Below are 26,847 nucleotides of genomic sequence, written 5' to 3' on the forward strand. Positions count from 1 at the left end.
TTCTGTTTGTTTTCATTTTGAAGATAATTGCTCATAGCCACATTTTTCTCAAGGGCTGCATTAAACTATTGTTGTCACTGATGACACACTTGGTAGCATTGGAGATTTTCTAATGCTTTTATTGCCTATAATTTAAATTATATCTCCAGTACTAAAAAATACTGGTGTCATTTCACACTTTAAAGTTTATGCAGAATTTTATACTACTAAAAGAACAACACAGATTTAGTTACCATGTTAATGCTTACAAAATTCTCCATGGAAACTTAACCATTTACAGACTTTCTTGGGTCCAGAAGTGTTTGCTTGGCTTTGCTACTATCTTTTACGAGGAAATCTAAAGAAATCTACAGGAGCACCTACCAGATCCTGAAAATGAGGAACAAGAAAAGCAAGGGTTGGAAGAAAAGCTCTATTTCCACTGGTAAAAGGAACAGGGCCACAAGACTTGTCCTAGTGCCCTGTCAGCGCATGAAATAGCTAATCACCCCTGCAGTGAGGACATCAGATAACCACATACATGTGGGATTAAGTTACTGTCTCTGTTAAAGACTAAAAGCAGAAAAAAAAAAAAAAGAAAAAGAAAAATCCATGTGCCTAGCCCATGCATCCTGTAGCTTTGGAGTGTTCTGAGTCTTTTACTAGTAGCACAGTCTGAGATGAAAGAAGGGAGAAAAAAATCTTAGTTATACGAGTATAACTCTGCAACTTCTTTTATAGAGTTTTTAGTCTAAATACTTTATGTACAAATGCAAACCTGGAGTTATGTTTATAAAAATAACATTAATTATTATTATTAGTTTAACACTAATATTAATAAATATTCTCATCAAGCTACTCATGCACCTTAAGTGGAGACCCAAATACTCAAGTTCTGGAGCCCTAGTTGTCTACTGGTTCTACTCCAAGATCAACACCATTCCTTGACCAATCTCTAAAAATCAAGGAAGGGCTTTCTTTGGAGAGATTCAGGACCAGTCTCCCAGGGGCACTTCCATAATGAGCCCTAGGGTCCTGGATTTTAAGGAAGTTAGATTTCTTGCAAAGAGTCAGAAATTAGAAGAGTTTTCCAAACTGGGAAGACGATATGGAATGCATATCAGTAGGTAAATCAGAGCCAGGCATGGCGGTGTGTGTCTATAATACCAGCACTGGGGTACAAAGTGAGTTCAAGACCAGCCTGAAATGCATAGTGAGACCCTGTCTCAAAAAAAAACAAAACAAGTAGGTAAATCAACCCAGGTATCCAACATAAGGCAAAGAAAGGGGCTTTGGGGAGATCACATATCCACCCCTGAAAACATGTAATCTGGCAGCGTAAGGCCATTTCAGTGGCCTAGAGAAACAGTGATATCCCCAGGGCTGTCATCTCCTCTAGAAGCTGTTTTCTGTCCCTCTCTCATCTGTGTGAAATACTCCTCTTCTGTATCCTCCTACGGACCTGTGCTTTCCACCACCCTTTACAAAGTATGCAACACGCTGCACTGGAAAGGGCCTAGCAACAGGAGCTATTCCTTTATCATAGCATCCCTGCCATCTAGCAGACATTGGCCCAGAGTAGGCGCTCAGCAAATGTTTGACGGATAAAGGAATGAGTGAATTTTCAAGTCTCATTCATCAGGCACTTTCTTCGCATCACTTAGGGAAGCCCACAAGCTCATCTAGCAAGTTACATATGGGCCCTGGATGAATGGGGCTGTTGGCTACCATCAAAACTCACAGTCAAAGCAACTGGGGCTTTGCATCCTGCATGTGGAAGGAAGATACTGGAGACCTAGTAATCACTGTCATCATGTGGGAAGCTTTTCCAGTTCCACCAGCTCCCCCTGCACAGCCAGTGCATTCTCATCAGAGCCAGTACGGTGCCCAGCATGGCAGCGTAGAAGCTTAATGAATATTTATTAGGGAGAAAAATGAATAAGAAGCCACCTTAGCACTCCCTTCCCTTTCCAAGCTAAATAATAGAACATTGTAACTACATAGCTACTGCTTGCTTGAACACTTTGAAGTCCCTCAGGGAAGAGGTGGTAGGAGGCGCTGTGTTCTGAATGGTACCCAGACACATTCACACCCTGCCCACGGTGTGCCATGCACCAGTGCGACAGTTGATGCAAACCTGCCTCCATCACGGTGGCTTCTTTGTCCCTGCCCCAACCCGCTGCCACTTGAGCGGCTCTCAAGCTTGGCTGAATATCTGCATGACTTGAGTTTTAGGAAATCTCCAGACCACATCCTGGACCAACGACAGGAGAATTTCTAGAGGCAGAACCCGAGCTCCCTGGGTGACTCCAGTAAGCAGCTGAGCTCGGGAAGCGCTGCGGTCCTCCCGGTCTCTCAAGCTGCCTCTCAGAGCGCAGGCCATCTGTTCTGTGGCGGCCGCAGTCACAGCGCCTTCTCTCTTCTCCTCGTTCCTGTCTCTGAATATTCATCGGCAGTGTTTCCACCCTGATTTAGAGGGCTGGAACGAGATTCTGCAAGATTTCATAACCCGTGGCAGCACAACAAACGCAACTACATTTCCTTGGAAGGGCACATGTGTTGGTGTGTATATATAGACGTTTTCTGCCCAGAGTTTAACTTGGCTTTGATTTTTTTTTTTTTTTCTGTGCTCGGAAAATTGCACAGACCTCTTCAGCTTCTGCACGAGGTGACAGTTTTAGGTTTGTGGAGAATCTTTTCCACCCCCTAGTGGTGCGGTGGGGCCAGTTCAGTTTTGCTCAGTACAAATTCCCTAGCGCCCCTTTTTTCCTGCCAGCATCAGAGGAGCAGGACCCCAGGAGTCCTTGGCTCTTTGCTGCTGTATTTACTGCTGTGCCTCCATAGTTACTAGCTGTTTAACATCAAACAAGTTACTTAACCTCTCTGTGTCTTAATTTCCTTATCTGCAAAATAGATATAGGAATAGTACCTTTCTCGTAGGGTTATTCTATAGTACTGATTAGTTTGATGATTATCTTAATCATTAACTATATGTTAAAGGGCTGGGGATTTAGCTCAGCGGCATAGCGCCTGCCTGTCAAGTGCAAGGTCGTGAGTTCAATTCCCGGTACCAGAAAAAAACTAAATATATGTTAAAGGCTTAGTATTACCCTAGAAGGGTTTGCTCAAACATTCCTTGCTACTAGGCAATGCACAAATCATGTTCAGCTCTTTTTGCAAGTACCTAAGACATCAGGAAGATCTTCTGCCTCTTCCCCAGCCCAGGGCATGGGTCTTCATTTACTTCTGGCTTCTTGGACATTCTTCATAGTCCTTTCCTGGACCAGCACTTGGCAAATTACAGCAAGAGGACCAAACCTAATCCAAGTCTTATATTTGTAGTTAAAGTCTTACTGAAACATGTCTATGCTCATGTACTTGTTGTACCATGTCTGCTATCGCACTAAAAAAGTACAGTTAAAGAGTTTCAACATAAATCATACAACCTGCAAAATATAAAATATCCACTACTGGACCACTGAAAAAGAAAAAAGCTCTCCATCTCTTATCTAGACTTGAGTCACTGGGGAGTTAGGCCTGGGTATTTTGGAAGAGAATGTCTGAGCAAGCCTGCCACCCAAAATCAGCTTTTCCTCTTCCCTCTGTGGACTGTGATGCTCCTAGTCTGAGCTCCCCTCACCTCTCCTCTCCTGTGTTTCTCCTTGTACTTTTAAAAAGCCTTAGCATCTCAAAAGCAATGTCTTGGGACAGGAAAACCAAATGAAGACTCAAAAAGCCTTTTGATTTCAGAGTTGATAGCTATTTTTATACCTTTTCTGCAACTTCCAGCACCTTTGCATTGTTTGCATTTTTCCCAACGTCTACAATGAGAGCATTGAACTCAAGGTTTCATTCCATCCCTAAGTAAACAAAAAGGGCCTTCTCTGCCTTTCTGTCCTCACAGACTAAGAGTGTAGCTTTTTGTTCATGGTACTAGCTGAGAAATATACATAAGGCACAACGGACGAACATCAGGAGGTTGTGTTGTATCTCCTATGAGTTGAGAAAAGTGAGCACATGGCCCCAGGATTTTGTGACAAAAGGAAATTACAATTGTTGGAGGTGGAGAATGCACCTAGCTGTGGGCTGATTCTCAGAGGAGACGCTGGGAAAAAGGCAGGTGATCACGTGGAAAGGCAGACTGTATTCCCAGCATGGGGTCTGTCTGGGAAAATAGCGTTGGAGAGGACTGGAATGACTCTTGCAGCCGAGGAATCACTGGTGGGAGCATATCAGAGAGGAGGGACTGGACATTCTGCCTCACATTTACACAGCTGTCTTCCCAGAAGCCCCTGTGATGCAGCTGGGTGGCATGGCAAAGCCACGCACCAAGGACTGAGTGGTGAGTTGCCCCTTACTAGTTGCATGCCCTTAGGACAGGCTACTTGACCCCATGAGTTTTCCCTCAATGCAGATATAAACATGGGAAATTAGAGCTTTAAATTGACTTACTGCGGATAAAGTGCTTCTCGTGGTATTAGCCACCCCGAAAGACACAACTGAGCAGAAATCTGTAGAGGGAAATTTCTGTGTCTGCTCAGCTCCATGCCCCGGCCATCCAGGGCTGGGTCCTGTGTGTGCGAGCCAAGTTCATCACCTTGTAGAAACAGAGGCTGTTTGGGACATCATGAGGTAGACCCTCTGGAGGAAGGAGGGCATGCTGCAGGGGCAAGGATGGTAAGACAGGACCCTTGGAGAGGCCTTCTGGACTTCACTCAACCCCTTATGCTTTCCTCTCTCTACCTTCTGATTTTGGTCATGAAAATCACGTCTGTTTTAGATGAAGTAAGCTGCCATAGGGTGGAAAGAAGGGTGCTAAGATCACTGACAATGTGAGCTTCCTGCATACCTGACCCTTGTAGCCAAAGGTCTTCTCTTACAAAGGCTCATCCTATAACAGCTAAAGCAGCCAGAGCATCCAAGAGCATCACTAACTCCTGCCCCACCTAGAGAATACCTGGCACGTGTGGATTTTGGAAGCAGTACTAGCAATCTCCTAGGAACAGAAAACTTGGAATTTTGCTTCTTCTTTGGTTCTTTTTGTTTGTTTGTTTTTGCTTTTAGTTTTGTTGGGGGTTTTGTTGCTGTTCTCTTTGAGATGGAATCTTGCTAAATTGGTCAGGCTGGCCTGGGCTCAGGCAATCTTCCTGCCTCAACCTCCCAAGTAGCTGGGACTGTAGATTTTACTCTACTTTAAGATTTTAACCACATGTTTTCTTCCTTTCTTTCTTTCTTTTCTTTTCTTTTCTTTTTTTTTTCCATTTGTCCTTTTGAAACAGGGTCTCGCTATGTAGTTCAGGCTGGCCTTGAGCTCACTTTGTAGCTTAGGCTGGCCCCAAACTCACAACAATCCTCCTGCCCCAGCCTCCTGAGTGTCCCCTACTTTCTTGATGGCCCTATAACACTATAAAATGCATTCCATTGTGTTACCATTCCGTGGTAATTACCATGCTCTCGAGATCTTCCCTTCCTGTGCCCTGGAGAATTTCGTTTTCCAACCAGCTCTCTCTTTGTACTTGCTGCTTATCAGGTCATGTATTCTTTCATGTCCAAGATTTCGGTTTTTCTCCTTATCTTTTTATAGTGTTGTCTTACTGTTTGCAATTCAGTTGCTCTGTAGGATCCTGTTACATTAGTAATTTAAGGAAAACAACAACATTATGCTTTCACAGTTTTAAGAAGCTGGTTCTGACTATCAAGTGAATGCTCATTTATGTTACTTCGCAGTTTTTTATACCTGTGGAGGACAGTCTAAGGGCGTGCTGTCTCTGAAATGTGCCTGACGAACTTTAATCTGTTCTAAGGTGCTCTTTCTGGAACATCTCTACAAGAGCTTGCCTTGTAACAGAACACTCAGAACAGCATCAACTCCACATTGTTTTCTTCAGCTGGAATTAGTCTCCTCATCCTTGTTAGGGATTGTGTGGGATGCTAGGGTAAAGCACACCCCTGACCTCCAACGCCAGTGGTGAGATCCATCACCCCAGACTCAGCTCATGATAGCATATCTGAGGCCCTCGAGAAAGACCCCTCAGTGTGAAGCGCTAGGAAACTTCCTAAGAAGACTGTGATTGCGCTGAATTAGGAACAGTGAGAACTTTAGATAACTATAAAGAATCCTAAAGAAAGAGCACTTTGGTGACAAGAAAATTCAAACAGACTGGAGAGTGGTCAGCCTGCAGAGCAATGGGAAAGATGAATGTTTAGAGTGAAAAGGGTGAGCACTCTCCCCTTCTGTGACCCATGTTACCTTGAGATGCTACCCCGTCCTCTCAGGCAAGCATCTGGACAGACAGACCTCACCTATTCATTGAGCTCTGCCCCAGGAGTTGGGCTAGGAGGAGGAGAGATAGGCAGCTTGAGCTGATGGTCCCATGCAGTCTGGGGAAGAGGCTAGAATACAAGCAAATGTGAAGAGACTTAGAGGTGACAGGCATGTGCGGTAGAAATTCCATTAAAAAGTGACTTTAAAGTTGATTCTTTAAAACATTGTAGGTTTTCAGAAAAAAGAAATAGCATATACAACTCAATGAAGTGTGGGACTGGCATGTAACTCAGTGGTGGAGCACTTGCCTAACATGGGAAGTCTTGGGTTCCATCTCCAGCACTAAAAGAAAATATTCTATATACCTACCATCACATGACTATAGTGAAATAACATAAAATATCATCAAAATATTTAATATTGATCAAAATAACAAATACTGATCAAAACTATAAAGTACATTTAGTTTGGCTAGCTCATAAGTAGTAAGTTATGTAAGTAAGAGTGAAATTATTTGAGGTCTGCATAAAATACGGCTGAGGCAGGGCTAGAATCTATAGTGTCCCTTAAATACTTCAAAATATAGTTTCCCTTAAATACCTCTTGCTTAGTTACTTTTCTCATTGCTGAGACAAAATATCCAGTGCCAAAAGTGAAAGGAGAAAAAGTTTATTTTGGCTCACAGTTTGTAAATGTTTCAGGTAGTAATTGGCTCCAAGGCAGGATGGCATGGCAGAGGGGCATCGCAGAGGAGAAGCAGTTCATGGCAGGCAGGAGGCAGCAAAAGGAGTAAGCAGCAAGTGACAAGCAGTGACTATATCAGTCCTTTTTCTACCTTAGCACTTAGGGATGATAGCACTCACACCCAGGGTGGGCCTTCCCATTATCCACACCCAAGACTATGCCAAGCCAAGCAGTAGGCTAACTTAATCATACACTCTTGATCCCAGCATTACATGCTCTAGATCCAGCAACCTCTGGAAAGCCCCACCTATGACCACATGAGGCTTTGGGGGGGTCATCTAGATATAAGCCATAACACTTCTCAAAGAAAATAGGAAAGCATTTTGCAAACTGACAAAAGATAAAAATATAGGACACACAAAGCATATAAAAAAATGCAAGAAAACCCTCCAAATAATTTAACTTTAAAATACAAAGACAACAAAGGATATGAAGGAACACGTCTCAAAAGAAAATCCGATGGCCAACAAATTTATGAAAAGAAAATTCTCAACTTTATTACTGATCAGGGAAATGCAAATCAAAACCACAGTGAGATATCATCTCCACTCCCCCCGCTTAGAATGGCCGTGATCAGAATGACAAAAAGTAGCAAATGCTGATGAGAATGTAGAGAAAAGGACATCCTCATATACAGTTTGTGGGAATGTAGAATGGTACAGCCGCTATGAAGGATGGTGTGCAGGCTCCTTGGAGACTAAATAGATCACCACATGATCCAGCTACCTAGGTTCTGGATGGATGGATAGATACATACATACATACATACATACATACATACATACATAGATGATAGCCAGATAGATATAGAGATAGAAGAGAGATAGATTGATAGATAGATTGCTCAACAGATTGATAGATAGAAGATAGGTAACAGATAGATAGACAGATGATAGATAGCCAGATGTAGAGATAGAAAATAGAAGATAGATAGGTGATAGATAGATGATAGATAGACAGATATAGAGATAGAAATAGATGATACATAGATATAGAGATAAAAGATGGGTAGGTAGATAGATAGATAGATAGATAGATACTGATAGATACAGTGGGACACCTATTGGTGGATGAAATGATAAGGAAACTGCGATACATATGCACAATAGAATATAATTCAGCCTTAGAAAAGAATGCCGTCCCATCATTTGCAACAAATGGGTGAAATTGGAGCACATTACATTAAGTGAAGTAGGCCAGACACATCAGGACAAGTAGCACATGTCCTCTCTCATCTACCAGTGGTAACAAATGAAACTTTAGTTGGGATGAATGATAGTGATTGCTAGAAGGTGAGAAGTTAGAGGGAGTGCAGATGAATGGAAGCTGAATAACAGGTACTTGAGCATAGTTAGAAAGAATGAGCTATAAAATCTAACAGAGCAGTGGGGTGACTAGTACACATTTTACAAACAAACAGAAAAGAGTAGTTAAGACTCCAACCACAAAGTAATGATAAGGAGATGAAAACATTAATTACCCTGATCTGATCAGTACGTGTGTGTATATGTATACTGAAATATCACACTGTACCCCATCAACATGAACAGTTATTACATGTTAATGAAAAATCTTGACTGATATGACTGAAAGCACTGGTAACCACAATAAGAACCCACAAACTACAGAGGGATGTATAAAGATAATTTTTTCCTGCCTACTCTAGCATCATTAGCTACTCTGAAGATGGCAAAGAAGTGTTCCGGGCCATTGGATTATTTTTTCTAGTTTTATTCAAACGATGACCCAGACTGGAAAGTGTTTTCTTTATCGTTTTATTTCCTTCTTCCTCCTATTCTGCAAATGTTTCCTTCTACTGTGTCAGAAAATGCACCAAGCTTTGAGCACACGATGTTACAGAATAGTAGTGGTAACAATAGTAGTAGGAGCTGTGGGAGGATCAAAAGCTAACTTTTACTAAGCCCTGTATTTGTCTACTTTTAGTCACTGGGACCAAAAGCCTGATAAAAACAACTTCAAGTAGGAAATATTTATCTTGGCTCACGGTGGCAAAATTTCATTATTAGCGGGATTCAAGCAAAGCAGAAAAGTCAGGGCAGAAGAGCGGCAGGGTGAAGCACTTTACGACAGCCAGGGAGCAAAGGAAGAGAAGAGAATCTGAGAGGACAGGGCCAGATATTCTCCCCTGTGGGACACCCCACAACCCATTCCCTTCAAGGAGGCCCACTTCTTTGTAATGTTGTCCAAGCATGATCGCAGTGATGGTGAATCCACTGGTGAAGTCACAGTCATCATGAGACAGTAGCCTCAGGAAGCAGGCACACCCAGAAGTGTGCCTTATTAATTTCCTAGGCATCTGTCAGTCCAATCAAGTTGACAGTCAAAGTTGACCATCACAAGCACGGGCTGTTGAATAGAAGATAACCTTTCTCTGCCTTTACCTAACTGACAGTCGGATGTAGAGGAGCATACATTTGCATATCACTGAGGGCCAGAAATATCACAGGTTAGGTGCTGTTCTCAGTTTCTTGGATAAAGGAAACTGAGTTCCACCCTAGTGCAATCTGAACGGTAGCAAACAAATTTGAAACCAAAGTGAAATACTCAAGAGTTTAGGATAAAATTTGGATTTCTTTAACTCTCCGCTGATTATTTTTGCTCACATATCTTTGGGGAAAGAAAACCAAAACCTGTCTTGAGTCAAGAGAAGATTGGTAATGAAAATGTAGAAAGAGAGAGTAAGAATGTTAATAATAAGTGATTTAGCAATAGCTTGGATGGAATTAATTTGAAGTTAATACAGTTACAAGATAAATTTGGGCTTTATAACTAATAAAAGAATTTAGATTCATGAAATAAGCTATAGTTTAAGACAGACAATAGCCATATCTTTCTGAACTCTAATCACCCTAATCTTTCCATTGTTCACCAAGGGACAATTTTGGTTCTTAAAGCCTAGTTGACTGCCTCCCAGCCTGCTATCTATAAATGTGATAATAGTCTATGAACCGTTTACTAGCTGAAAAACTCCAATAGCATAACTTTTACCTGCAAAAAGGCTACACAGTCTAATTTAAATATTAGGTTTCTTTGATTTAATCATTAATTTTATGAAGTTTCATATTTCATATTAGTCATGCAGAACAATGTGATTCATTTTGGTATATTGATACATGCATATTGATTTTTCTATTTTTTAAGAATTGTTGCACTATGTGTTGTACCTTGAATTTCTAGGATCACATGGAAATGGTAGATTACATTTTCACTCTGATTTAAATTCAGGGTTTCAGTGACCTTTTAAAAAGTACAACACAATAATTCAGTCACTTTTTAAATCTGCTTTTGTACTTTTTTCGTACTTTTAAGGTATGTCTCAAAAAGAGGCTTTAAATTGTCCTTTCTTTTATTTTATTTTATTTTTTTGGTACTGGGAGTCAAACTCAGGACCTCATACTTGCCAGGCAGGCACTTGTGCCGCTCAGCTATATCTCCAGCCCTAAATCATCCTCTGTAACAAAGGATTATATACAAAATTTCTGTAGGCACCTCAAATAATTTGGGGCTTGATTTTTTTTTCCTCCAGAATTTCTTATATTTACCAGAAACTCATTTTGGTAACTTCTTTTACCAACATTATGAAGATTAATGTGTAATATGTTATTCCTACAGAATTATGAAATTTCACGTTGCAAAACGAAAGTTTAAGGAAACATTGCGCCCATATGATGTAAAAGATGTCATTGAACAATATTCTGCTGGTCATCTGGACATGCTGTGTAGAATTAAAAGCCTTCAAACTCGGTAAGCAATGAAAACGCTATTCATTGTAAAGGAAGGTGCATGGAAATGACTATACCTAGGAGGCACTTCTTTTTAGTAGGCAAAGTCTTTAAAGTCTACATATATAAATTTGATTGTAGTAGGCAACTGGACTTCCACTTTTTTGGGGAATGAGGTACCGGGAATCGAACTCAGAACCTCACTCTCACCACACAGGTGCTGCACCACTGAGCTAAATCCTTGGACTTCTGCTTTTAACATATATGTAAATTAGACATTCAAACCCTCCAATGGAGTTTCCTCCTCTTGAAAATGCACACTGTTAGCTCTTTGTGCTCACAGGCTTATCCAGATGATTGAGACAGTTAATATATGAGATGTAATCACCTGGGTATAAAGTGCTCAGTGAAGACCAATGGCTCTTACTGATGTTTGAATTATTGCTGCTGTTGCTGCTTCCGGTATATGAGCCCTGCAGCAATAAGCTAATCTATCTCCTCCATTAATCTTTACCCAACCATGCAGCTCATGAAGACAGATCTTTCTCTTTTCTGACCTGCATAATTAAAGGTTATTACAATGCATGAGACACCCCTAACCTTGGGAGAGTTGGAGAGATGATTGGAGAGTTGATTCTTGGCCCCTAGATTGCTGTTGGTTTGCAAGTTTGTGGCCCTTGCTCTCCACTAAGGCAGTCCTTTATTAGTGTCACGGGCAGTGATAGATGTATAGCATTCCTCCAGCAAGCATCTTGCTGAGTAGTTAAAATGAATGAGTTTGATACATACATTTCAACCACATGTGATTGGTTATATCTTCTTCAAGTCAAATATTTAGCCAATTCAAGTTCTTTTAAAAATAGTTGCTGTATTTTCAGGCACAAATAATCAGCATTGGAGATCAAACAGTTCTTAAAATACAAGGACTGAGAAAACAAATGAAAAAAATTATAAGTAGCTGGGCGTGGTGGTGCTGGCCTGTAATCCCAGCACTTGGGAGGCTGAGACAGGAGCACTGTTGCTAGTTTGAAACCAGCCTAGGCTACAAAGTAAGCTCAAGGCCAACCTCAACTGCATAATGAGACCCTGTCTCAAAAAGACAAAAAAAAAAAAAAAAAAATACAATGACTGGGTCCTAGACTGCTACAGAATTTACAGTTACTTTTTACTTTCTAGCTCATGCATACTCTCCCAATTCAAATTCTAAAAAGCAACAGTTTTCGTATCTGCTTATCATCCACATATCAGATATGCAGGACATCCTCATTGAGTAATCTGCTCTATTGATGCAAAATTACTGGCATTATGACTTTTTCATATTTTGAAGTGGTTGAGTTCAGAACTATCTGGTCTGTCGTGAATATCCAGGACTGCTTTGCCTCCAGAAGATCACCTATGAGAGTATTCACCATGGAACCAGAATTCTGAGAAAATTAACCTATGTATAATCCGTGTTAAAAATAAGATCATCAGCTGGGACCCACTTGCTTTTATTCCATCTTCAATAAATTAAAGAGACTTAATTTTTCTTTGCAAAGTGCTTTGGCCAAGGCAATCTGCACTTTCAGTTCATGTAATCAGATATCCTCTTTCTCTGGTAGTGTTGATCAGATTCTTGGAAAGGGGCAAATCACGTCAGACAAGAAGAGCCGGGAGAAAATCACAGCAGAACAGGAGACGGCAGATGACCTCAGCATGCTCGGCCGCGTAGTCAAGGTTGAAAAACAGGTACCACTCAGCTACACTCAGGATCTCTCCAGCCAGTCTGTTTTTAATCAAAGTTAGTTACAAGCAAGTGGGTGTGTCCTCATGATTAATACATTTTAAAGGAGTAAAATGAAAACACTGAACGAAATTAAATCTTCCTTGTGTATAGACAGTGTCTGCAAGGCACCTGTGGCATGCCACTTAGGCCATAGAATATTTTATCTCTTCAGTGAACACTTCCCTGGGAGCAACTATAGATTTCCAATAGTAAAAGAGTAAAGATCTGTATTTCATTTGTGTTTGGGTTATTTGCACTGTCTCTCTTTGAGGTCACCCTTTTTTAAGGTAAGACAAAACCTTATCATAATGATGACCAGCGTTGGGTATTTGTTAACGTTGAGGCTGTCGCTTCTCATACAAATATAATTTTTTAGAAATCAAATTGCTCTCTCAATGGAACCACAAACATTCCAAGTATTAATTCTGAAGCATTTATACCTTTATTTTTAAAGCCAGACTCACCTGGGTTGACACACAGCCTTTATTCATTCTATAATAGGTTCCTTACTAAAATTCAGTAGAGTTCCAGGAAGACAGTCATAGAGTCAGGAAAGGCAATTTGACCGGGATGGCAGGTTGCATTTGATAGCGCTGATATGGCTTCTTAGAGCACCAATGCCCATTTTAAAGAAGCGAAGGAGGAGTGGCAGAGGAGGCAGTACAGAAGCCATGGGACCCCTCTCTCCTATCTGGTCCTCTGGCCGCCTCATGAAAGATGTGACCTTCATAGTAAGTCAAAGCTGCATTGCAATTTATACTCATTGTCTCAATTGTTTCAACACACATTCATTCATTTTTTCTTTAATTCCAGAAACGACATCAGTTCTTAATAACCGGCTATCTTGTGTGTGTCCATCTCCCTGCTCCAGGTCCAGTCCATTGAGTCCAAGCTGGACTGCCTACTGGACATCTACCAGCAGGTCCTCCGCAAGGGCTCTGCCTCTGCCCTCACCTTGGCTTCCTTCCAGATTCCGCCCTTTGAATGTGAACAGACGTCCGACTATCAAAGCCCGGTGGATAGCAAAGACCTGTCCAGCTCCACGCAGAACAGTGGCTGCTTAACCAGGTCGGCTAGTGCCAACATCTCGCGGGGCCTGCAGTTCATTCTGACGCCCAATGAGTTCAGTGCTCAGACTTTCTACGCCCTCAGCTCTCCTATGCACAGCCAAGTGACACAGGTGCCACTGAGTCAGAGCGACGGCTCCGCCGTGGCAGCCAGCAACATTGCAAACCAAATAAGCGCGGCGCCCAAGCCAGCTGCCCCAACAACCCTACAGATCCCACCTCCCCTCCCGGCCATCAAGCATCTGCCCCGGCCGGAGACTTTGCACCCAAACCCCGCAGGCTTACAGGAAAGCATTTCTGATGTCACCACCTGCCTTGTTTCCTCCAAGGAAAATGTTCAGGTTGCTCAGTCCAACTTGACCAAGGACCGTTCTCTGAGGAAAAGCTTTGACACCGGAGGAGAAGCTCTGTTGTCTGTCCTCCCCTCGGTGCCCAAGGACTTGGGCAAATCTCTGTCTGTACAAAACCTGATCAGGTCGACAGAGGAACTGAGCTTGCAGCTTTCAGGGAGTGAGTCCAGCGGCTCCAGAGGCAGCCAAGATTTTTACCCCAAATGGAGGGAATCCAAATTGTTCATAACTGATGAGGAGGTATGTGCCGAAGAGACAGAGACGGATACCTTTGACGGCACACCGCAGCCCGCCAAGGAAGCTGCTTTTGCAGCGGACTCTCTAAGGACTGGAAGATCACGATCATCTCAGAGCATTTGTAAGGCAGGAGAAAGTTCAGATGCCCTCAGCTTGCCCCATGTCAAACTGAAATAAGTTCTTCGTCTTCTTTCTGAACATAGTGGTTCCTTTAGCCATACATATCATTGCATGAACTACTTTGAAAGCCCTCCTAAAAAGTTGAAATTGCAAGAAAGAACGTGAGAGGCAGTTTATAAGCCTGTTATCTTTTAATTGCATGAAAATGCATGTTTAGGGATGGCTGAGATTCCAAGGTGCATTGACATTCACATTTACTAATGTACCTTGCGTTTAAAATCCTGAGATTCCAAACATTGCTCATGCTACAGGGTGTGTGAAAATGTCAAGATTAGATCATTTAGAAGATTGGACACTATATTTTGCAATGTGGGAGTAAATACCTTCAAATTCCAGGCGTTTCTGCTTTGTGACTAAATACAAAATACATTTTCAAAATTAGGTCATCATGTATATTTAAACATAATGGCTATCAACTGCTGCTAACAGTGTATCGAGTAAAGCAGATTTCGGGAATAACAGAAACAGCTGCTTATATCAAGATATTTTTGCCAACCTGTTCCCACCTGGTCATTTTATTATTAATGTAATTTGAATGTCCTTTTCTGTGCTCTTGATGATGTAGCTCTGTGGCAAGCAATTTTGCACATCATTTTCACGTTGTCCTTTATGACAAGAATGTTTTGCAATTAGAAAAATGGGCAAACGATGGAATTCAGGGCCAGTAGGGTGAACAGACTCGCTATTTGACATATTTGACTTTGTGGAAGCACATTCCGTAATGGCACGGTCAGAAAATTGTCACCTTCTATACAAGTGTATAAAAAAAGCTGGTGTGATTGGGCTGGTTTCTCTGTGAGGCCTTCCACTTCCGGCTCACGCCATCCTGCCCCATGAAGGGCAGGTGTGGGAGGCAGTTCTCATTTCCCTAGCATACAGGTAGTGCCATGGGAAAAGGGATATTGAAGTGGGACAGAGAGGGAAAAAGCTTAGAAAGAATCCAGACACAGCACCAGGAAGTAGGCAATGCTCAAAAAAAAAAAAAAAAAAAGCCAACTTCCCCTTCTAAGACTGAAGGAAAGAGAAACCAAAACAAAAAAACTAGATTTTTTTTTTTAGAAAATGATACTTGCTAGGGAATTGAACTACCTATACATCCCTTATTCTTATATACAGACAGAGATTTTGCAAAGTATTTATTTTTTAATATGCCCTGAATGTCTTTTACTATTATGTCATACATTTTGCATATGAAAGGCTAAAACTAAACTTCCTTTACTTTTTATACTATAATGAACACATTCTATTCTTCCCAAGAAAGTTGTCCCAAGTCTGAAATTGCTGGATATGTTTGCTGGTATAAATGTTTATAATTAAAATCCAGATGGCACTGGCAAGGTCTGCAAATAAAAACACTTAATAGTATATCATGGCAGCAAAAAGACCAAGGGAAAATGAAAAGTACATTTCTCAGAGACAAGCAACACTGGCTGCTTGTTAGAGATCAGCCTTGCTATCTCAAAATGTCAGAATTTGGGCCAAATTTGGTAGCCCACTCCTGTAATCCCAGCACTCGGAAGGGTGAGGCAGGAGGATCACTGTGAATTCGAGGTCAGCCTGGGCTACATAATGAGTTCAAGGCCAGCCTGGACTACATAGTGAAATCCTGTCTCAAAAAACAAAATAAAATATTAAATTAATGGCACAAACAAAGCAAGGAGAGGAGAGATAGTGTTTCAATTCAGCTAAACCCTAGAAGAACTCAAGAAGAGAAGAGATTGTTCTGTAGAAAGAATCACAGTTGCCACCAGAAAAATATCTCCAGCAGCCAGGGAGAGGAAGCAGGCATAGCAGCAGGCTGCTCAAAGAAAGGAGGCCCTGAAATCCACCCGTCCCAGCTTTCTCCTGGCTGGATGTGTGCAGCCAGGATCCTGCTTTACAGTTTCACTAGACCTGAACCAGCCTCCATCTCCAAGTAAACCATTTATCCTCTCTACCTAAAATGTGCTTCTCAGCTTCCTAAAATGTTTGTCCCTTTTTGCTAAACTGCAATTTTACCAGCTTCCTCTTCCTATCCCACTTGGATTCTCACACACTCCCCTGGAGCGTATGATTCAGAATCTTCTTGGCTGCTGGAGATCGCCAAGAGTTAAAAAGATTTTGCTAAGCATTTAATTGTTTTCATTTTCCAACCACAGAAGGCGAGCCAGTTATTAAATACAATTGCTCATCCGGCCATGTCTCTGCTTAAACTGAAATTGTGATACACCCTCCCGAGGACATTGTTCACATAAACACACACCTGCGCACACTCATGCACACACACATACACTGACCGAAAGCCAGACGCCTCCCCCGTGCTTGGCAGGTCTCTCCAAATAGTAGCCAAGAAAGAGGAAAGAGGCGACAACTTTCAGGTAGCACTGATTCTTGGACATATTCTGTCTTGGGTCAAACCCCACTGGCAGCAGGAATTCTGAATGTACTGGGGACCCCCTGTGAGGCCTCATTAGACCTCTGATAGTATAGTTCATGCAGCTTTGCCGGAGACTGAAGATTGAGAAATAAAGTCCCCACCCTTCACTGAGGTCTTATTCGTAGCAAAATGTGATAAGCCATGTTGTGAAAAACGTGTATCTATTGAAGCCATGACCATTTCTATCTCACGCTAGCACAAAAACTCTCCGGTGGTTAAAGATGCTGAGAAAACTGTAAGGTTCTGTTTGTGTCGCTCTCCATGGAAACGAAAAGGGTGTCCCATTTACACTTCGCGAAGTCCCATTGGTCAATCCAGATGGTGTCCTGAAGCACAATTTAGCTGAGCACTGAGTAGCCGCAGGCTTTCTCAGTTGGAGCTTGTCTGCATCCTTCAACACGTAGGGAAAAACAAGTGACTGCTTCATTACAAATACCCTGTGTATGAGGTTCACTAGCAATTTTGCTATGTCTGACGTCATGTTTGCATTTGTTCAACTAAATTAACATCTGTGGATTGCAAGTTTTGTTTAAAGTAAGGCATTTTCCCTATCTCCCGTTCCAAGGTGCCTTTATTGCCTCCCATTGATTTAGTGATTCTGCAGGTTCTTAATTTGAAAGTCAAACCAGCTTAATAGAGAGGCGGAAATCAGGCACAAAGCGACTGACTCTCACACCCACTTGCACAGCAAAACCATGAATGATGAAGAAAACTGGGCAATTAAATAGAAGGATCGCTGCATTCAAAGAGATTAAGGAAACAGTGTGAATGTGTTATTTCCCCAGAAGCTGTTTTTTCTTTTTTTTTTTTTTTTTGCCTTAAATAACCTGGTTGTGTTTATGTAAGAGAAACTTAATTTAATATAATTATGTGCATTTCAGTGATCAGTTCTAAAAGTCATGTACAACAATGCAATTGTCTGTTTCCTGAAAACAAATAAATCAGGACTATCATATCTATTTTAAGCTACCATGTAATTTCATTTGCTCTCTTTTACTGGGATTATTTGTTTTAAAGGAAAACATTAAAAAGATGTCTATAAAACAGCTAGTGTGACTATTTTTATCAGGAGCTAACTGGCTGGTTCCAAACTGACTGGTGTGAGTCAACCAAAGCAATTGTGTATGGATTTTGGACTAAAATACAAGAATTATCTTGTTGCAATGTTGGTAAAGAAATCTTTGGCCGTTTGGAAACAAGGAAGATTTGCATAAACTCTTGAAGCTTTTATAAGAAAAATTAATTCATTTTGTAGGTGTCATAACACAGATACCAGCTCACACAAGTTTAGTGTTAAGTACATATTGAGTATCCCTTATCAGAAATGCTTGGGACTGGAAGTGTTTTGGATTTCAGATTTCCTCAGATTTTGAAGCATTTTCATGGAAATAGTGATATATCTTGGTGATGAGGTCTACGTCTAAACACAAAAGTCCTTTGTCTTTCATATATACCTTGTACATAAAGCCTGCATGTAATTTTAAATAACGCATGTGTGTGGTACCGTAGATCAAACCCAGGGCCTTGCAAATGCCAGGCAAGCAGCCTAACCGTGAGCTACACCTTTTTAAAAAATAATTTACACTACTTTTAATAATTTTATCCAGAAATGGAGTATCCTGGCATGGAATTTCCCATTGGTGGTGGTTGTGTCAGCACTCAAAAGGTTTTGGATTTCAAAGCTTTTTAGCAACAAATTTTCAGATTAGAGATATCCAACCTGTATAATAAAAGAGTTTGCTAAACAAGTAATAAAAAATGGAGTGGTACAGCTACTAAGAGTTACCCCTTTTTAGCACCTACTCAAAAAGAATCATTTCCCTTCTTCCTTAAAAAACATCTCATTGCATCTGTCGTAATAGCAACTTTCCAATCTTCCCATCCCTCTTTATTTTAGTCTATACTTGATCTTTACTTAGAAACAAACCATTGTGATACAACTCATAATAATAATATTTCAGTTAACACCAGGCCAAAACTAATGCAGCTGAAAAATTCCTATCACCTAATGACATAGTGCGCATTATACTGTAATACCACAACAAATTACTTGTGTTTATAGTGATGCTGGTGTAAACAAACCCATTTCACTACCACTTACATAAAGATATAGTACATTCAGTTAACTACTGGATACAATATTTGATAATGACAATAAACAACTGTTACCGGTCCATGTATTTACTATACAATAATTTTATCATTATTTTGGAGTTTACTCCTTCTACTTATAAAAAAAGTTTGTTATAAAAATGCTGTACTAGTCAGGCATGGAGGTGCACGTCTATAATCCTAGCACTCTGCGAGGCTGAGGCAGGAGAATTATAAATTCAAACCCGCCTTGATCAATTTAGCAACTTAGCAATACCCTTTCTCAAAATTTAAAATAAAAGAATAAGCAGGGGATGTAGCTCATTACAAAGGTCCTGGGTTAGGTTCCCAGGACTGCAAAACAAAACAAAAAATGCTGTGCCCTGGTAGGCTACAACAGCTTCAGAGACCTTGTCTTTACTATGTCTTTGGTGGTATCAGGATGCCACATCAAGTGACTCACCTATATCAAATTTGTACGCACACCCTGTGATGTTCCAGGATGGAATCACTCAAGTAATTTGTTGAAATTACCCAGGTTCATTTCTTCAATTTACTCACCATTAACTGATGTGTGACTGGACTTACAAAATAAATTATCGAGGGTATTTCCATGGCCACAGAACCTACATGTTAACCAGAATATGATCATCAGACCCACACCACCCACCACCACAGAAGACTAGAAGTTGATTGAACAGACAATCAACACCCCTTCAGCTTTTCTAGAGCAGCCCACACTGCAATCACTCCTTGTGTTACAATTTGCAGAGCACCACCCCTTCTCAATTTGCCTCTGGAAAATAGAGTTAAAAAATCAAAGTCTCTTTTCTTGAGGAGCATGCACAGATTTCTCCACACCAACAACCAGACAGTTCATGGTGGAGCCCAGGTAGGTTTCTTCTAATTCAACCTAATTCTGACACTATCTATCCAAAGACAGCAGCAGATCTCACAGGCTAATGGATCTGGTCCACAAAACTGTTCACATTTCAGGCACTAATCACAAGTACTAGTAATACAGCTTGACATTTATACTTCTACTCTAAATTGGAGCTCCCAACACCCCTTCCTAGGGTTCCATTCCTTAGCTAGGACAAATGAACAGAATTCACAGAGACATTTTATTTACATTTCCCACTTTATTATAAAGGATGCTCCAAAGAATGCTGATGCAAAGACGCACAGGGCAAGGTGATATGGGGAGGAATGAGCCATGCCTTAGGACTCTCCACAGATTCCACTCTCCAAAATCTCCCTGAACACAGTCCTTTCCGGTTGTTATGGGAACTTCATGGTGTAGATTGATGGCTTAAACCATTCGTCATCAGCATTCAGCTTAACCTTTAGCTCCCTCCCCTCCCTGGAAATTAGAGTGTGGTTAAAAGTTCCAACAGTCTAATCATGCCTTGGCCTTTCCTGTGGCCAGCTTCTTCCCTGATGCTACTGAGGGATCCCACCAGCCGCCTGTCATCTCACTAGCATGCTAGAAATTCAGAGAGTTTCAGGAACTGTATGCCAGGAAACCAGAAGAGAAGTGAGTATACATTTTTCAGTATCACAGTTCATTACTTTTCCTTTTGACCATCTTTAATGACTTTGCCAAGTTGCTTTTCTCCACTTAACTGTGTTCCCATGAATTCCTCCTCCCTCCCCTTCATCCTCATGCTCGATGCTCTGCCCCAAGGTCTCACCTACGACCTCAACTTCTAATTTGGGAAGATCCCACCCTATCATGTGTGTACCACATCCCTGCTTTCCTCCTGTGCGTCATCTCCACCTTACTGAAAAGATGTGAGGGCAGAAACTCCCCAGTCATTTCATCTCTGGCTTCTCACACTACACCGTGCTGGAGGCACTCAGTATGTTAACAAATGAAAGTAAGTGAATTGCTCTAGAACTTTATTCCACTTTCAACAATTTCCAAGCTAAGTTCATCCAAGAGGATAGTGTAATTACCATCCCCCACTCTCTGTCCCTGAAACACCACTTCCCTGGTCCCCAACCTCTTCTCTACCAATGCTAGCCCCAGCCTTAGGGGTCTTTGGATCTTAAGCTCTGAAATAACACCAGTACATGCTTTGCAGTTATCACTTCATGTAATCCTCAGCACATTACCAAAAGTGATGTACCTGTTAGGGTGCTCTGGCCTCAGGTAGAAAACCCTGCCTAAAACAACCATAAACATAGGGACATCCTTAGTGAACATCCTTAGAAGTCCATACATAACACAGTTTGCTCAATTACATCATCCAGCTTGTAGGTTCTCTTTCTCAGCTGCCTCCATGTCACTAGTATATTTTTGGTGGTTCCTCTTATTGTCCACAAGAAGATCACCAGAATTCCACACCCCTTCAACACTTCTAACAACAGAAGGAAAACAGCAGGGATCGCTCCAAACAAAAGGGTATAAAGATCCTTTTCTGACACTAATACAGGTCAGATGCTCATTCCTGGACCATAGCAGTCAGGCATGTGCTCTGTTGGGCTTCAACCAATTACCATTCCCACTTGGGAAAATACAGAGTAGACACATACAAAACAATAGTTCTCATTAAAACAAAAGCAATGATTGAACAGGGAAAGACACCCTCCTGAGGCAGTGACTGTTGTTTCCATTTTATCGTTGTGAAAATGACAGCACTGAGGAATCAATAATTTGAAAAGATCATAAAGCTATTTAGTGAAAAAGCTGAGATTTCAATCCATGTAAGCACGCTCCAGAGCTTCGGATATTAACTCCTTTAATAGTAACACAGAAACTTTTGGTGGCTGGGGCTTAGAATTATAGCCATGAGAAGATAGTTAATTTGATGATTCTTGATATGAAAATCAATGGAAAGAGAATATTCTTTTTGCAAGAATCTTTTTAAAAGAAGTTTTCCCTCTCTTTGGTGGGCCTCAAATTCCGAATTATCAGTTAGTGAGTAAATGAAATATTCTTTTTGAGACTCATGTGACATAGCATCATTGGTTTCTTCTTCCACTCTGATTTGTGAATATTTACTTGCTTTTTTTTTTTTTTTTTTTTTTGGTACTGGGAATCGAACTCACAACCTCATGCTTGCCAGGCAAATGCCGTGCCACTGAGCTACATTCCCGGACCTTGGGGGTATTCACTGCTGTGGATCTACTCTAACTTTTATTTAGTCACTGGCCATGTAAAAGCCATGTAGTTAGCATTGCTATTGGCTTCAAATCTATTCCAACTTCAACTGTTTTCTGACACTTCTGTCATTCCACCCTGATCCAAGACACTGTGTCCCCTCCTGTCTCCAGGGAACTGCAGTAACTTCTCTGTCAGTCAGCTTTCTAGGACTGTGATAAAATACCTGAGAAAAACAACTTAGGTTGGTTTCACAAGTTTCAGTCCTGGATATGCTGGCTCCATTTTTCTGGGCCTGTGATTCAGGACACAGAGGACAGGCATGAAACAGCACAGCTGCTCACCTCCTGGTGTCTGGAAGCTGAGGGAGACACCCAGAAAGCCCATAAGGAAAAGGTTGTAAATGCCATGAAGAGCTCCAGATCATGACCTCCTGACTCCCTCCTTCCAGTTAGTACCCATATCTTGTTTCTGTCAACTCCCAATCTGCTCAGCAAATTAGAAACTCCTCAGTGAGTTCACCCCCTCATGACGTCAGAGCCCACATGATCCTCTTCCCTTCCAGAAGCCCCACCTCTCACATGGCTGCCTTGGAAACCCAGCCACCAACACACAAGCCCTTGAGAGGATGTTTTAGATTTAAACCTTAACAACTTCATGTGAAGACACAGGTGGCTAGAGAAGAAGCAGCTGGGAGGAGCAAGAGCTCAAGTGTGGACATTTTAGCTTGCCGTCGCCTTGGCTGAAGAGCTCCCAGTGGAGAGGTTCAGCCCAAGGCCCCCTGCTCATCTCACCCAGCACCTGCAGTGGGAACACATTCTGCCTCCATCTGGATCCTGTCCCCACTTTACCTTTTTCTCCATTACTCTGCATTTTAAGAGCAGCAGAATCCTGGGCCTCCCAGGAAACAAACTTCTGAAGCCTGTTTTCCCTCATCTCAGAGCAGCCTAAACAGGCTTCTGATCTGAGAGGAGCAGTTCATGAAGAGCTTCCAGGTTTCTGGCTCCTTCCCAGGCCTAGGCCTCCTCAGAGACAGCGTGGGCCACCCAGAGCTCACTACCCTACTGGCTCAGAGAAGCCCTTCTAGGCTGTATAAGCTTATCCAAAGGAACAAGGCCTTTATAATCATGTAGCTTGTTTCATTGTATATCTTTGCCAGAAGAACTCTTTATTCCATTTAGGAGGTGCAGGCCTGCAAGTCCTAAGAGATAAGAGAAGATTAGGAATTCAAACTCCCATCAACTTTGTTCATGTCTTTCTCACACAGGGCCAGCCAGAACTTCCTTCTCATCTCAGCTACCCAAGGAGGTCAGTCCTTCCTTAGAGAGTGAACTGCAGTGAAACCCACAGCAATCGAGCCATCAGAAAGGGAAAGTCTGAGGAACCTCAAGAGGGACGGTTCCATTCATCCTGGTAGCCAAAGTCAGCACCCACATGTCTATCTGCACCCTGGTGGACACTGCCAGGTTTTTTGCAGTCAGCAGCTGACTCCCACATACCATAGCATCTCATGGCCCATGGAGGGAGTGTCCAGCACTGGTGAGACAGGGTCCATGTTGGGGACCCTGCGTAGGTCAGGGCCCACACAGAGTGTTGTAAGGAAGTAAGTCATCCTAGTCCAGGCCCTCCCAGGTGACCCATTCATGCTCCCCACTATCATTCCCCTTGCCCAATTCACTTTGTTCCCCAAATATGTTTTACTTGAGCCTCTTTTCTAACCATGGACTCTGGGGACATCTGCATTCCCAACCACTTGAGCAATTCCTCAAGAACCGAAGTTGCTACACAACTCCAAAATCCAGCCCTCAGCTACAATCCAGCCAACAACACTTACCTTGGACCTGATGATGGAGATTCTGGCTCCCCAAGCTCCAGGTCATGTCCAGCAGCCACTGCCTTGTCCTGGGTGGCCTCATAACCAGCACAGGAGTCTGGCCTATCACTGTGACCTGACTCCAGCTGAAAGACGGCATGGTTGTGCAGGGAAGGTATGTGTCCCATGCCTGTGAGCATCAGAGGTAAGGACAAATGACATGGATGCCAGAGACACTTAGGGAGCAGAAAAGTGCTGCTGAGGGTGGAGACCTGGGACAGGCAAGGGGCGGAGTCTAGGAGAAGGAACAAAAGCTTAGAAACTATGAAGAGGAGGGTGGAGAATCGTGAGCAAGCACCACCTGCCAAAAATGTACTTTTGCTATAGGACACCAGAGGAGCATGGGAACATTCAGCTCTGTCTACCATGCTCTCTTGGTGAACACGCTCCTTTCCACAGCATCCCTGTTGCTGCGTGACTCAGAGCAGGACAAGTCCAAGAGACTGGTGGGAAAATGTCAAGGAGGGGCTCAGCCATGTTATTTAAGTGCATGCAAATCACCTGCCCGATGGAAACCACTATGAAGCAGCTCTGAGCAGGACTTAAACTAACCAATTGGCTTTTCATGTTTACTTGTGAGTCACTGGTCCCTACTGAGGCCTGTAATGGTGGGTAAAGCCATGAGGCCTCAAAGGACAAGACAAGGCCACAGCTGAGGACTTTTGGCTCTAACCCCAGTGAACTAAAATAAGACTGTAGCTGCAGGCATCTCTCTCCTGCAGTGAAGGCCTTCCTGGAGTTAGTATAGTTCTCCTAAATTACCATAAACTATTACTTGGAAAAGTCCCTAAAGGGATTCCTAAATCCTGCCCAGATTCCTGCATTTTCTTCAGTATCCCCCTCCTTTGTTTGAAAAACCTAATACAGGCAGCCCAGGGAAGTCTTTGTCTTACCCCAGAGAATCTCAAATTCTGTAAGAGCGTTGGACCCTCCTGGAGCCCTAAAATCATTTCAATTCTCTCATTTGTTTACGCCTTCACTATAAATAAATCATTTGGAAGATTCCAGGCCTGATCAACCCACAATAACTAAGCACTATTAACCCAATACCTACCCTCACCTGACTCCAGGGGAGAGGTCCTATCTGTACAGCTCCTCCCAGGAAACATGGGCCAGGAGATGTTTGCCTTAATCCGTAGTGCCAGGCTACATAATCCCATCAGATACTGCTTTTTCCAATGTCCTGGAATTGAAATTTCTCATCAATTCAAAAATCACTGGAGCAGACACCAAGCATGAGCCAGAGCAGGGCTTGCGTTCACAGCTGAGCACTCTGTTAGGAGGTAGGGTCTGGTCAGAACAGGCCAGGCACTTGGGATGTGACCTGGAGGGGTGACTCTCCCCTACCCCGACCTCCTCTGTTTGTTCTCTGCTTCCTGACTGCAATGAGCTCAGCAGCTTTCCTCTGCCTAGGCCTTTCTGCCATGTTTCTTCCTTGGAGCAAAGCAGAGACATTACCGTCCCACATTTCAGGTTATACAGCAAAGCTATAGTGATCAAAACAGCATGGCCCTGGCCACAAAACAGATATGTTGACTGTTGGAATAGAATTGAGGCTGCAGGAGCAAGCCAAAGCACCTTCACACATCTGAGTTTTGATAAAGGGGACAAAAATATACACTGGAAAAAATAGCTCTTGCCCTTTACTAAAATCAAATCAAAATGAATCAAAGACCTAGATATAAAAAATAGAAACACTGGAATTTGCTGGAAGATAAACAGATAAAACTCTTGGAGATGTAGGCATTGGCTTGAGCTTGTGACCCCCCTGCCTCAGCCTCCCTGAATGCTAGGATTCCAGGCTTGTGCCAGCATACCCAGCTTAAGCACTATTTTGACATTTTTCAGTGTACAAATTTACTTGCCTGCTTGGTTAACCTTACTTATAAGCATTCTTTCTGATGCTGCCTGAAAATTTTCGACAAGTTGGTTTTGGGTTCTGTCCCATATCTGACAAGTATCATCATATATTACTATAGAACTGTAAAATCCAGGACTCAGAGAAACTTAAGGTACACACAACAACATATAAAGATCTTTAAAAGCCTAACATACAGCAGCAACTGCACACCTTCATTTTCACACGCCCTGCTGCCCCTTAAAACCTCCATGCAAGTCCCTAGATTTAAACGCTTCCTTGAAATCTTCTCTTAGAGCTGAAGTGCTCTTTATCAGGTTTCCCCCAGTAAACTACAGACCTGGTTTCACACTGTGTTCTGTTGTAGGAAGTCACTACCTACATCTCACATCTAATGGACCAGGAGTTATGTTCCACTTTATGAGCACAGGGTAACTGCATAAGTTGGAACATGTCTGCATGAGAAATTTATCTGTCCTGTCCAATTTATTCAATCTTTTATTTGCATCAAGCATGGGTGCGTGCTTTGCTTACATTTGTAAAGAACACACTTTTGTTTTTCTTTGTTCTGTTTTATGTTTTTTAGTCCATTGGCCTCCGCTTCAACTATTTTATTTCTTGTTTTCTTTCCAGGAGTATTGTTTCTGCAATCTTGCTAGTTGGTGTTTCATTCCTTTGTTTCCATTCTTTATTCTCTTGATAACTGCAGTACAAGGAGGGGTCAAATATGCACCTTTGCTCACCCATACATCACCCCTCGCTCATGTGGGCAGCCCCGCATCCACGTGGGTACCTCCCGCACCTTGGGATCTCCCATCTGGTGTCTTGGAAACACTGCAGGGTGAGCAGCAGCCTTGCCTTCCAGGCTTACACTTCAGACTCTGTGACTCTTCGGGGAGCCTGTGATATCAAGCTTCACCTCCATTTATTTTCTTGGCACTGGGATTGAACCCTTAGCATTTGAACTGAGCCACATACCCAAGTCTTTATGTTTAGTCTCATTGAGTTGTTATGTGTCCCGGGCTGAGCTTGAATTTGTGATCCTCCTGCCTCAGGTTCCCACACTGCTGAAATTACCACCACTCTTGAACTTTGTCTTTTCTATGACTACCTATGAAGGATTGCTTCTGTTAATTTGATTATGAATATGGTCCTTCCCTGTGTGTCTGCAGG

At 42.2% G+C, this 26,847-nt stretch overlaps 1 protein-coding gene across 3 annotated transcripts in view; it reads left to right on the forward strand.

Moving 5' to 3' along the window:
* The window catches only part of Kcnq5 (potassium channel, voltage gated KQT-like subfamily Q, member 5), a gene marked incomplete at its 5' end in the record, with an annotated part of 521,894 nt that extends 506,573 nt beyond the window's left edge, over positions 1–15,321 (forward strand). For all 3 annotated transcript variants that reach the window (XM_005404480.2, XM_013504414.1, XM_013504415.1), the window contains 3 exon segments: positions 10,622–10,753; positions 12,333–12,459; positions 13,368–15,321. In XM_005404480.2, coding sequence (XP_005404537.2) covers positions 10,622–10,753; positions 12,333–12,459; positions 13,368–14,327 — 1,219 coding nt within the window.
* Positions 15,322–26,847: the final 11,526 nt, after the last annotated feature.

This window comes from Chinchilla lanigera, unplaced genomic scaffold, assembly GCF_000276665.1.
Source record: "Chinchilla lanigera isolate Chin_1 unplaced genomic scaffold, ChiLan1.0 scaffold00087, whole genome shotgun sequence".
NCBI lineage: Eukaryota > Metazoa > Chordata > Mammalia > Rodentia > Chinchillidae > Chinchilla > Chinchilla lanigera.